General features: G+C 27.6%; 1 protein-coding gene across 1 annotated transcript; it reads left to right on the forward strand.

Moving 5' to 3' along the window:
- The first annotated feature begins 10,390 nt into the window (after positions 1-10,390).
- LOC113366053 (probable 26S proteasome non-ATPase regulatory subunit 3) lies at positions 10,391-14,386 on the forward strand. Its single transcript, XM_026607604.1, is given in 11 exon segments — positions 10,391-10,465; positions 10,729-10,914; positions 11,860-12,048; positions 12,127-12,232; positions 12,235-12,293; positions 12,676-12,873; positions 12,936-13,040; positions 13,136-13,315; positions 13,553-13,627; positions 13,709-13,930; positions 14,306-14,386. Coding segments are annotated over 11 exon segments (1,476 nt in total).
- The last annotated feature ends 401 nt before the right edge of the window (positions 14,387-14,787 follow it).

Raw genomic sequence — 14,787 nt, forward strand, 5'->3', positions numbered from 1 at the left:
GCGGCGATTTCAATACTGAACCTGGGTCGCCGAGTCGCCGTGCGCCTCGCAGTCAGACGGGGTCCCTCCGTCCGCCGTCCGTCTGTCAAACGACGGACTCGGCCTGCGGTTCTACTCGAATGTTGTGTACTCAACCTGTTCGGTTGCGAATTTGCGCGGTTTTAATTTTCATTGATATGTAAATAATATAAAGCAACATCCGATTGTCGTCAAACACAATGATTGGACAAGGGAAGCGACCGGGCAGATGGATCGAATTAATGACATTTTTGTGAGGACTGCATAATTATTTGGCCAACTTTCAATACAAATGTATAATTCATGCACACACATTACATTTTGGTATATGCATAATGCATATTCTCCTGAAATCTGCTTCTATTTTGTCTTGATATTTCAGATAGATATTTGTGAAAAATTTACCATCCATGCCTCCCGGATATTTTATTATTAAATTTAGATTTAGATAGGTAGTATTATTAACTTCCCATAGGGTAAGTTATAGTAATCGTCTAAAAATCAAAATTTTTTGCTCATCTTTACGTTTCAGGGGTTTACGATCAGTGGCGTAACTAGACCCTCCGAGGCCCGTGGCAAATTCTTTAGGGGCCCTATCGTGATATTCAATGTTTATTTTATTTAGTTTTTTTTAATGAACTCGATATTTTCAACGTACTCAATAGCATCACTCCAACCAAAACACTTTTTAATGAATTATATTGCAAATGAGTAAACCAACTTCGACTAATTCAAATTTTATGGCTTTAAATTATGAAATTATAAAGACAAAAAGAAAGTACAATATTAATTCAAAATTGACAGATCACTTTTCTCTTATACTATTCACTTCTAATTTTAAATTTTCAAATTCATGCCGATACTTTTCATTTGTACTAAAAAATTTTTCAAATGTTTATGATGGCTTTAGATTATACGAGTGCTCTAGATGCTTCAAAGATAATTTGCATGTAAATCAAATAACATAATAAAATTGTATTTTTCAAACTTCTTTTTATGTAAAATAACTTAATTTTTTTCATCTGATTTGAATTGTTTTTGTTGTACTTATTGAACCTCAACAAAACGAACTTCTACAGCAAAAAGAGCATCATAATGTTCTGCCCATTATGATGCCATTTTTGCTTTAATAGTTAGTTCTGTTGAGTGCCTAAAAGCACAGAAATCTTTGTTCAAATATTTTATGATTAAATTGTAATTGTATTATTGTCTTTAGTAGTCTCACTTTGAACTTTAAGAAGAATTTAAACTATATATTAAAACATAAATTAAATTTTTCAAGTGTAATAAAATAATCAGGTACAATATAAAAAATATATTTTTGATACCGCGGTCACTTTGGCCAGGGGTCCCCTTAGGTCGGAGGCCCGTTGCATTTTGCCACCCATGCCACTAGTTACGCCACTGTTTACGATCATTTTGGCATACCTTATAGAAAAAATAGATGTATGTCTGTGCGTGTGTGTATGTGTGGATACAATTTTTCTTCAACGTTTTTGAGAACATGGATCAATCGTTTCGAGTGATTCAAAAAAACATTCGATTCCTATTGGTAGGAAGACATGCTGATTAGTTTTTGGCAAAGACAGGACTAGCTGATTTTTCATTAATAATTATTTCTACTTTTTGAAGATCTTTGCTCTTCTAGGAACAATTCTAGACTTATTTCTACTTCTGGGGGATTATATCTGAAATTGTTGCTGCCAGATAAATATTTGGGGAAAATTCAGCATTCTATTATTCCGGATATTTTATGATACCTCTTTGTGACCTTTTGTAAGACTCGCTCTGTAACTCATGTATTAAAATTAATATGAAATAATATTAATGGAATGTAGGGCATTTATGTTTCAATTTATCACAAATAGATAATTTTCAATTAAATTAAATTAAATGCGATAAACGTATTTCAGAACATTGATATAATTTTTGATAGCGATTTAAAATTAAATTGTAATATATATTTAATTGATATAACAAACATTTATTCCATATCAAAGCACAAAAAATCAGATAGATACTTGTATTATAAATTGAAAAAAATGTGCATTTCATAGCACAAACTGCATTGTTCTAGAATTTTGTATATCTATTAATATTTTGTTTTTTTTTTATTACTTTTGGTAATTTTTCACTAAAATATCAGTAATTTCAGAATGTCGAATCATATATTCATAACAAAACAATCCAGTTCTCATTTCAAGTTCGTTCTCATTCAAAAACCGCTACTTGAAAATCTGTTCCTCAAAGTTGAACGCATTCCGTTCTTTTGTTCTTCTTAATGTTTTTACTAAAAGACAAAATGCACGAACTGAAGAAAAAAATGTCTAAAAAAAAACATATTTTATAAAAGACAAATGCGTATTTTTTATGATATCTATATTACTCAAGTTGTTATCTGGTTTTATGTTATTTATTATCTACGAGCATTTGTAATAATGAACTTTTTATAGTTAACACGTAAGTTCTCCTTTATTTAGTTAACGTGACGCAATTATTGTTAAAATATTTTTCACAACGATTGCAAATACTTTACATAGATAATATACTTGTTCTTATCGTTATTTTTAGAAAATAATTTTTTAACAGAAATAAAATTCATACCCAGAAAACGCATCATTGATTTAATAATTAATAATTTGAAGACAAATACTTTTCTTATCAATATCAATGAACATTAATATTGAAGAATTTTTTTTCGGATTATAACAAGAATTTTGTCACTATGTAAAATCGATAAAAAATTACATATTAGTCGAGTCTATGATCTACAATTTTTATAAATTTTGGGTTATTCAAATATTGGCCCAACTTTTCTAATACTGATGATTCTTATAAAAATAAATTTTGCTAATCGGTTTATTTCGCACTTATTGTTGACGTAAATCTGGCAGTATATTTTCTACAAAATCTTTATTACAAGAGCCAGGACACTTCTTGTTGAAGATCACTTCCACATTGTCTATTTTTATTGAAATCTAAAAATAATATATACATTTGTCAAATGACACTTTTCTTGTATTTTCAACTGCAGAGATTAGACACATACACTATGGGAGAGGTACATTAATATAAACTAGAAATAGATAATTTATTATAGATTATTTATATATATATATAAACAAACAACGTTATATTTAAAAAAATAATAAGTCTTTAAGCTCTATAATAATAATGTTAACATTAATTTTGCCATGCTGTATCTTATCTTTTTCTTGGTTATTTTATAAAGTTTAAATATTTACTTCATTATTTATATATTTTTTGAGAAAGCGTCAAATTGGGACTCAAACGAAAGTCTCATTTTTTTTTTCAAAAAATTTTCAGGTTTTTTGATGTAGTCCAAATGTTAAACACATTTCAGTTGATGTCAATTAGTAAAAAATATTTTTGTTCGGTTGCATAGTTTTTGTTTATTCGTTTCCATATATATTTTGTGTATAATAATTATCTAAAAAAATAGTAGAATAGTAGCCCACCTCAATTTAATTCATATTCTTCATAAAAAACATTTGAAAATCGAAAGTCATGGGTGTGCGTCGTTGTTCTGTCATTATTATTTTTCTTGTTAGTTCAAATTATTAGTATCATTATTTAAAAATATTCTAGTTATAAACATCTTACTTGCAATGAATCTCAATATCAATATCTTTTTACAATGCATCTCGATATCAATATTTGTTTGATTATTCCTTGCGATTTGGAGAAGTGCTAATAGTTTAGGTGTGAACACAGATTTTGCAAATAAATATACTTGTTAATTAAATATTTGTAAAAATAAAATTTAAGTTCTAAATCAGAGAAAAATCAATTTGCAAGATTGTAAAGAAAATTATTATGGCTGTTATAAACAACGAATTAAAGAGTTGCCCCAGACGTCTTCGTGGTTATAAAATTCCAATTTACCAACGACGCAGCGGTAATTCTCGGGATTCTTCTACTATAATTCGCAATAATGGTTTTATTTCGGCAATTAGCAATAATATTTGCAATATCATAAGTCGTTTTTTATTATAAAACAAAATTTCCTAATGACACAGCGAGTGAGAACTGAGAAACACTATTCGTCCATCAAGTCGACGTCATCGCCTAAAGGTCGTCCAGCTTTTACTCTCTTATGTCAAAAACCCAACACGTGGTCAGAGCAGTAACCGATACGAAGAAATAATACAATCGATGGTCATTGTTAGTAGTACACACGATAATTATATTGTATTAATTTATTTTGTTTTATTCAAGCATAGTATTTTGTTAGGTATAAGTTGCCACTGTGTTGCGCATTAGTACAACTTACGCACGTTTCTCATTGATTGAATCATTTTGTAGAAAAACATTTGGAATTTGAATCTCAAGTGGATTAGAGTGAAATTTTTTGATGATTTTTAAATGCAATGCATAAATAAGAGTCAGTATTTTTTCAGATATGTATGTCTTACTTCTGAATCTGATCTTCTCCAATTTTAATCTTGCTTTTTTTCTTATTTCTAATTTTATTCAAATTCGACTCAAATTCTAACATTTATTTTCTAAGCAATTCTATATCAACAATTCAAATTCTATTTAATTTCAACTCAACATTCTGTCATTGTCAAGGATCTATCCGAGGATCGCTGGAGGATCATGTGAGTCGGACACGTTACTGACTGAGTTATGCATTGTGTTTTAAAAATTACCATGTTACCAGTCTACTTGTGAATTATTAAATTAATTAGGAAGTTGATTACTTTATCATTTATTACCATTAGATTTCCTCATATCATAGATGATAGTTTTAATGGTTCGCATAAATTATTCGCATACACGATAATAAATACGACAAAACCGCTGTTTAGGTCACTTGTGCACTTAACAACACCATAAAACAGTTCAAATGAAAATTGTTAATGTAGTTTATATGTTGTAATTAATTATAAATAGCTGAAAGGAATCGGGAAGTTCTAAACTGATTATGATAAAATTTAATACCCCAAGATGAACGCTGTGTTGATTTTAAATACTTGCGTTGGAAAGTCTAGTTTGAGATACAAATTTGATAACAAAATATGTAAATGCATTATATATCAACGTCATTATTTATATGCACATATGTTTATATTAGTTGATTTAAAATGCAGGTATTCTGTTCATAACAATGTGCTTGCAATTGAATCAAGAATAATTTTAAGACGCACGCTCAACATCGGAAGTCTTACCCAGGGATCCCACATTCGCTCAGAATAATAATTTATATACATACACATACTCAAAAATATATATTACAGGGATAAAATATGCTAGATTCATTATACTAAAATATATTTCAATTGAAACTAAAAAATAGTAAGAAAAAATTTAATTTTATAATGATCTACAGAATGCATTCACATCCGTACAAAGACTATTAATTTCTGAAGGAAAAGTTTGTTTTAGCAAAAAAAATGGATTTTTTTATTTCATGTTTCCTGGTCATTTTAAGTCATTCTGAATCGGTTGGACCAAATATAAATATATAAATATGTATAAGTCGAGTGTGTGCATGTGATCCAAAATTCGAATTTTCCACAAAATTTTATCAAAACTGCTGCACGAAATTCAAAAATTTAAAAGCCATTCTATAGAACTAGAATTTGCATTGAGTAGTTATTAATTTAATTATAATTATTAGTTTTATCTAAAGTAGAAAGCAAATTGTGTAAGATGACTTTCAGAACGAAGGTCCTAAATAGATGATTTTCCAATTATTTGAACCTTGCATTCTAATATTGCGTTTACAAAATCGAATTGATGTGTGTTTTATATATATTTTAAAACAAAAAAATCACATTTTAATAACAGCAATTTTATATATGTTAAATATGTTGTCTTCGTCTATTGACACTATTTGCAAAAAAAACGTGGTATGTATCTTAATTTCAACAAGCAATATTGATGATTAGAAATTAAAAAATAGTAATAATATATTGAACGAACACTTATCTAAAAGTACAGATATGCTATAATCAAATAAACCTTATAATACATTTATATTTGTTATAAGTATATTTTACTATTTAAATTCAATTTTAAACACAATTATGTCCGGTGCACAGAAATATTGTATTTGAGCGTTGTATTTCATTTAACCCACGAAAAAGTCCAAGTAATGATTTTTATAACTGTTTCTACGTAATTTTGCAAAACATAATTTTTTTTCTACAACAAACTAAAGTGCTCATTGTAATAAAACAACATCATCTGCCGATAATATTACGTTATATGGAAACTGGAATGTCGCATCCCACGCATGAGAAGGTATTTGGGGCGAGTAAATAAATACAACATGACGGTTTCGTACTAAGGAATAATGGTAGAAAATTACCTAGGATAAAATTTATACTTGTAAACCAAGGATTTGACCTTCTCTACATTTCATAAATCTATAATTTTCACATTCTTACTTACCTTTGCTGCAGAGATTGGTCACAACTACTAGGCTGGGTAATGGTTTTTTTCCAAATTTTTGACTCAGTCTTCCTAAACACAGCTTGTAATTTACATGGAAATATATTTTGTTGCAAAGGAATTTGTCAAAGTATACCAAGAAGTGGTTGTTTTCTTTTTTATCATGAATTTCATACTACTTTATATTCTTTAGCTGGTTGTGGGAAGAATTTATTTCGAACCACCTGTGAGACGATGACTATATATGAATTTCAATTTATGGTAGTAATAAATTTATTTTTTATATAAATCCATATTTTATATATATATATATATATATATATATATATATTAATTCAAAATGAATATTGGCTGTAGTATTTTAATTTTGACAAATTTTCGAAAAAAATCTTAAATTTAGTTTTAATTCGTTACACTCTGACAAAAGTATATATATATATTATTTCAGACTTTCACTATAATGTAATAGTAATATTTTAATAGACATTTTGTTTCATGAAAATATTATATTATTATGTTCATATTTAATAGCGTTCTCTGTAAATAATTACTTATTTGAAAGTTCTCTATTTTCAAACAGAAAACTTGCTCGAAGCACGTATTTCAATAATTATATTTTGATATAAGCAATTACAATGTAATTACTATTTTCATCATATATCATAATTTATAATAGATCATTGTAACAACATATGATTTTTCAAATTTTCAAATACCAAGAATTAATAAACTCTCTTTTAAAATAGTTTATATCAAAAATATTTTATAATTAAAATTTATAATGACTAGAAAATGTAGTAACAACTAATGAGTACTATTAGCTATATTAACTATTTGCAAAAATTTATATAAATTTATCTTTATGCAATAATTAACAGAAGTAGAATTAATTAAGCTTTCGGTAAATTTGATAGCTATAATTATCATATTTTAACGTTTTATGGTTTATGATAATTATAATCATCAATGCAAATAAAAAATGAATATAATCATACTATCATAGACTTGAAATTCATTACTCAAGTTGACAGTTTATAACTCTTGGATTACAGTTAATTTTGCATATAAATTGTTATAGATATCTTAATTACTAAATTAATCCTTTATATGGATGTAAAATTTATGATCATAGAAATATAATTTTTATGCAATCAAACTTCGTAGTTTGTATTTCTTTAATTTAATTTCAATCTATTTTATTGATGCGTTATAATAATGCTGCAGTATAAATATTTTTTGCAGTAAATATTTTTTATAATTAATATGTTCATTGTTATCCAGTTTTTATAACATTTTTGTAATTCTGATTGGATTAAGAACAAATCCAGTCTGACATGGAATTTAGATTTCTATAAATCATATTCAATTTTCAGAATAAACACGCAATGGTTCTTATGAAGATCAAGTAAATTGGCTGTAAAAAAATAATAAAATAATATAATTGGAAGGTAAATAACTATTATGATGAAAAAAATTAATGTTCAGATCTTAAATAAGATATAATTGAATAAAACTTGAATTATATAAATAAACATGATAGACATTATATTATTTATATATTTTTTTGCCTAAAAATGTAAAATACTCTATATATTTAGACAAAGTGGAAACGAATACTATTTTTTCAATGCAGAATTAATGAAACATGTTATTTGTTAAGCTTCAAATAAAATAGGTGTATGAAATCAAAATTCTTAAAGCTTAACAATTACCAATTTGATATCATTGCTAAATTCATAATTCTGTGTTTTTATAAATTCAAACACAACAATATTTTATTACTTATCCCTTACAATGAGCATTTTTGCCTCCAAAAATCCATTTTTTTGGTTGGAAAATTGCACAAAAAATTCTCTAACAAGTCTTGTTACCAAATAGGAAAAACACACATCAGCTGAAATCTCTATTATATTATTGTTTGCGATTTTGCGGTTGCGTGTCGCAATCAAAAGAGCCAACCTGAAACACCTTATTACCTGCAGGTATCACCTCGTCACAGACGCGACAAAAACTGCCAAGTTGAATTGACGCAACTTATATGATGGCGTGATAATAAAATTAAAGAAATAATATAGAAAAAAAACATTATTGTACATAATCCTTCACCTTTTGGGGGGTCATCAGGGTTACGCGCAAATCATGAAATATTTTTCGGTAATTAATTGATAGCGGGGAAATAAAACCTAAAAATTAATATTTGCATGTGATAACAATGGTAAATTAAATATGAAGTATAATTTTAGGAGCAATAATTGCAATTTATTAAGTAGTATGAAAACTCATTAGTATGTTGTTTACTATTTACAAATATTGAAAAACTAAACTTCATTAATAAAATTTACATATTCACAATGCTATGAAATTAGATTCATGAGTATTCAGATTTAAATTAATGATATACTATTACGTTTTATTTTATTTGTTTAAAATTTGTTAAATTTACAATTAACTAAAGCATTTAAGTATGTAATTATTACATCCTAAATCTTTTTGTTACACTAAGAATATTTTAAAAATAATCAAATGTAAAATCAAGGTTGTGTCGATGCTATCTTTTCTGGATCTGAGCCAAAGGTCAATGTCAATCTTTATGTGACATTTTGTTTCTTAACGAAATCACCAAATAATGTTAGAATTTTAAATTTGATTATAGTGTTAGATAGATAATATTTTACTCTAAAGTAATTCATTTATTAGCATAAACCTAAAACAACTGCAATGCTAATATCTTCATTTCCTCTGTAACGACTGATTTTAGAATTAAGTTGATAACTATATTATTTTTTTATTATTTAGATGTAAGAAATTAATTAGCAAACTGTTATTTTATTACGTTATTAAAACAACCGTAACTATTTGCAATTTCTCTGAAAATGCGTTAAAATCAACTACTGACATTTAATTATTTTATGTAATGCAATAAAGTTCCTTTTGTTTTGTTTGGCAATAAATTTATTCATTAATAACCCAGCTTGGCTATAAATATATACATGTGAATGTATAATTTACCATATTAAATTTTCCAATAAAATTTATATTATTTTTCAAATTAAATTTGATTTTTGAAAAAAATTCCATTGTTCTTACTTGTAGAATATCAGAACTATATAAGAATTATTTTTGTCTAACAAAATTTTCTAGGAATTCGTAACTCCAAAAATGACTAATTTTATGAACAAGACAAATATATCAAATGTATCTTTCAGAATATTTATTTTGCGGTTTGGATGTTTCATACAATCATGAATAATATGGATTTGAATTTAATCATAAAAATAAAATTATGATTTGTATTAAAAATGTCAATACCAGAAACCTTATTTCTGTGGCTAAAAAATTGATCAAAAAATTATTCTTACATAGTAATTTATTATTATTTATATATGTATGTTTGAATTTACTTTTGTAGTTTTTTGAGCGTATTAGTTTTGGATTAGAAACTTGTAAAAAATTCTTAGACAAATTTTGAAGAAAATCATATTCAAATATATATGTGTATAACATTGTAATAGTACTTGATTAATTAAATTTTAATAACAAACTTCAGAATTTCAGTTAAACCAAATAATTTTCAATATTTTTAAAAATCAATTAAAACTAAACATTAAATCAAATGCATCACCAACTTATTACAAATAATCGTTGTTCTTTTATTTTTGTATATGCATCTGATAGTTTTTTATAATTTTCAACATCCTTACATAGAAATCATAGATTTTTTGTTAATTTTCAAATTACATATTCGATTTATATAAAAATACTAACATACGATAACAAATAAAAAAATTATTATTTAAAAATTATTTATTAATAAACAACATATGCGTGCGCATAACATCTAAATTTGTAAAATGTCAAAATCTGAAAAAAGTCAAAAACAAAAGTCTTGTAACATATGAAATTTAGAATTTATATCGCAATATAAATAAAAACTTATATTGCAATTAATATCATGGGTATGCCTGTGAAAGAAAACCTTTCCAATGATGAAATTATGAAGGAGCCTGTTGTTACTGCGAATAAAAATGTAAGTATTTAAACATTATTCATTTCAATTGTTGAAAATAAACGTCACAGATGTAAAGACAATATGTAATATATATTTGCTAAATAAATTTCATAATGAAATATTAAATTTTCTTGGTTCTATTTGACGCCTTCTAACCATGCAACTACCATTACCTTCAAATGATGAAGACAAAAAGAATGACGTTACGTTGGCACACAAACAGTACAACTACAATCAATTTATTGATTATTTTAACGAATAATTATGTATCTATTTCCCAGGTTTCCACATCTGAGGACATCCAGTCCGTAGTTTTGATGATTCGAGACCATGTCTCGACTATTAATAAAACCGTCCAGGCCGGAGAACAGGGACACATCAACAGGATTTTACGTGGTCTGGTGGCTACCAGGAAGAAGTTGAATCCTAAAGTTTTGGAACTTGCAGCGTATTACATTTACCCCTCGGTAAAACATAATTGATAATTGATTTTTAATCTAATCCGCAATTTTTAATTACTATGTTGTCGATTTTTGTAGTAAACATCAAATTAAATAATTTCCAAGTGACTTGCATTTACTGTTAATGGCTAGAAACTAATATCGGTTGAGATTTATGACGAAACAGGTTTTATCATACGCAACTTATAAAATATAGTAATAAATAATAATATAAAACACTGCCATAAAATTTGTCGTCTTGGCGCTTGTAGAGTTTTTTATAGAAGTTAGAAAAAATAGTAGTTCTAAAATATTTTCCTTAATTTTTTAAAATCACCATAAATATTGATGTATTAGATGTTATTAAACGTACATTAGACACAAAATATACTTTTGATTTCTAACCAACAGTTTTACACTTATAATTAGGTAATAACCTTAATCAATTTCTATAAAAACTATTCTGAATACAAGAATATGCAAATAAAATTTCGGATCAATATATGATTCATACCTTTTCTTATTTCATAAATTTATCAAGCAAAATGAATGTTTATATTAACATAAAGATTACTGATTATAAACAGATACAAACTAATAAGATAATAGGTAACTAAACGAAATACCTGCTAAAAAAATTGGATTTTTTTATTTTTTTAAGAAGTACTCAAAGAGTGAAGACGAATTTTTTCTATGTTTTAAACATAGTTTTTTGGTTCGTTTTGATGTTTGTTGGGTATTTGAACTGGAAAATGTGTAATCTGTAAGGTAAAACGATTTTTTTCAAGAAGAGAACATCACATATCTTCGAATCGTAATAAAATAATTGAAAAATGTCAATAAATAGAAAAAAATAAACAAAAAAAGGTTTTAGCTCAGAATTTTAGTAAAAAAATTTTATTTTCCAAGTTGCTTTTAATTTAATATCTGTTTTGTAAAAAAAAGTTTCTGAAGTGATTTTGTTCCCCTTAGAGTGAGATCAAAGACAGGCTGTTGACTATAATAGTGCCCGATCCAAAGCAAAAAGTGGTACTCAAGCCAACAAAATCTATGACCAGTATCTCAATGCCCATTCCCGAGGTGGACGCCTACTTTCGCCTTTTGATGCTAATAAACGCCATCGACGAAGACAGACTAGAGGACGCCAAACTCTGCGCCAAGGTACCGTAAATAGAACAGTTTTCCATGTGAAAATTCGAGTAATGTGTTTATGTGCATTTGTGCATTTGTGCACTTCAGGCCGCCTCCGATGTAATAGCCGAGCAGAACCGACGCAGTCTCGACGGAATAGCGGCCAGGATTTATTTCTATCTGTCCAGAGTCGCTGAACTTCGGGGCGAATTGAGCACTTGCGGGCGCCTCTGCACTCCAGACTGAGGACTTGCACGCTCCGAAACGACTACGAGGTGATAAAGGATAGATGATAAATTATAGATTAAATTTTTACACTTTTTTCAAATGAGTATCCAACTACAATACATACAAAAACCCTTAAATATTGTATTTCCTAAGGGTATCTGATACAAAATCTGCCAGGATCAGAAGTTTCCACCTCATCAATTAGCCAAGTCTTTGTTTGAATTTAGTGCAGGCTTTTTTGAAAACTTACTTTTTGTTGCATCTATAAAATATATAAATGGTTACAATATGTCTTTTTACCAAAAAAATGAGTTTGGTGTTTTAGATCAGCTTATACTCACGAATTCAAATTAGATTCTCATTGGAATTATAAAAATTTTATTCAATATAATTTTTTAGTTAGTTTTAATTATTATGATTTTTCTCCAGGGTCAAGCTGTGATTTTAAATTGTTTACTCCGTAATTATTTACACTACAATTTATATGAACAAGCTGACAAACTCGTCAGCAAAAGCACTTTTCCTGAATCTGCAAGCAACAACGAATGGGCCAGATATTTATTTTATTTGGGCCGAATTAAGGCAGCTAGATTGGAATACAGCGCTGCACATAAACATCTGGTCCAGGTAAAAATTTTTAACTAAAATTGATTGAAAATTATATAGTATTATATTGTATATTTTTACAGGCAATGCGTAAAGCACCACAATGCGCTGCTCTTGGGTTTCAATTGATTGCCCAAAAATTGGCTATTGTTGTTGAATTACTTCTAGGCGATATTCCGGAGAAACAAGTAATAATTTATTTTACTAAAAAACTAAGAATTTTAAGGAAAATAATAAGTTAATAATTTATTTATCAGCGGTAAAAGTTTCCTACTTTTTTTAGGTTTTTCGCCAACCAGGACTGAGGCGTTCTTTATTTCCTTACCTCCAATTGACAAAGACCGTCCGGATGGGAAATCTTCAGGCTTTCGGCGAAGTTCTGGACCAGTTTTCCAACCAGTTTCAAGCTGACAATACTTGTTCCTTAATTCTACGCTTGCGAAATAATGTCATAAAAACCGCGGTAAGTATATTATTATAATGTAATTTTGTTGTTGATAGCATATATTAAATGATATTAAGAATATTCAATTCAATGATCAGTGTAAAAATATATCGGTTGTTCTCTGATAAGAGTCTTACATATATTATGATAAATAAGTTATGATAATTTTGTGCTTTATGGATACATAGAAGTTATGGATATTACGAATATTTGTGAAAATATTTATAGACTAATTTAACTCTAAACATCTTCCAGATCCGATCAATTGGAATGGCATATGCAAGAATCACACCAGCAGATGTTGCAAAAAAGCTTGGACTTGACTCTAAGGTAAGTAAAACTAGCGTTTGGCCCATTTTTACATTAATCTATTACAATTACAAATATTTCTAGTTTTTTTTTTATTTACAGGAAGATGCCGAATTTATGGTAGCCAAGGCGATTCGAGATGGAGTAATTGAAGCGACGATAGATCCTGAATGCGGTTGCATTAAAAGTAAAGAAACTGCCGATATTTATAGGACACGAGAACCCCAGCTTGCTTTTCATGAAAGGATCTCATTCTGTCTCGATTTGCATAATCAGAGTGTGAAAAGCATGAGATTTCCACCTAAGAAACCGGTATCTAATTTGGTAAGTTCAATTTCTTTATTTGACTGACTTTTACTGCTTTTCTCAAATTCGGCAGCGCAGCTATCACATCAGTTTTGTGCATCAATCATAATTTTATTTATTTTTAAATCATAACATCTTTATAAACTTTTTACTGCTTCAATATGCGGGTTCTTCAATTACAAATTAGATCAATTTCTCGCATTCCAAAAGGCCAGGTGCAAATAAATTAACGCGTCTCGAAAACGTCTTGCAGATGCAAAAATAATCAAGTGAACTTGATGGTTTATTCTTGCACGAATGTTTTTACACGAATGTAAACATTTTTATTTAAAAGTGGTTAAAAATAAATTAAACTGTTTATTATTGTATATCTAAATATATAAATCGTTTCAGACTTTGCCTATTTCAAAAGAACAACAATTCTTAGAAATCGTACAAGAACTGTCTGGAGATCCAGATGAGGACGATTTTTAAGATATTCGTTATTTGTTGTATGTATGTACTCATTTTAATTTAATAAATAAATAAATAAAATCTCTACAATATCATCCCTGCAATAAAAAAAATATTCATAAAAATAATTACAAATTGTAATAAACGTTGTTTCAACGTTGTTGACAAAGTAAGCACTCTATATCATATACTTATTTTATAGAGGCTTGTGTAATTTTAAATTATTTAGATTTCTGTAAATTACTAGTGCATTACGTTCTACATAATATCAATATTATAAAATGCAGTTTTACCACTACTTTACTATGTTAATAACAAAATAGATTACAACAATCGATTACTGAAATGATGTCATATGTTTTGTCCCATTTATATAAATTAACAATCATTGCTCCACATATGCATATGAATGAATGATTTAG

The sequence above is a fragment of the Ctenocephalides felis genome, unplaced genomic scaffold (assembly GCF_003426905.1).
Source record: "Ctenocephalides felis isolate EL2017-DRISC unplaced genomic scaffold, ASM342690v1 CF-g0.4_SCAFFOLD_01170, whole genome shotgun sequence".
Lineage (NCBI taxonomy): Eukaryota > Metazoa > Arthropoda > Insecta > Siphonaptera > Pulicidae > Ctenocephalides > Ctenocephalides felis.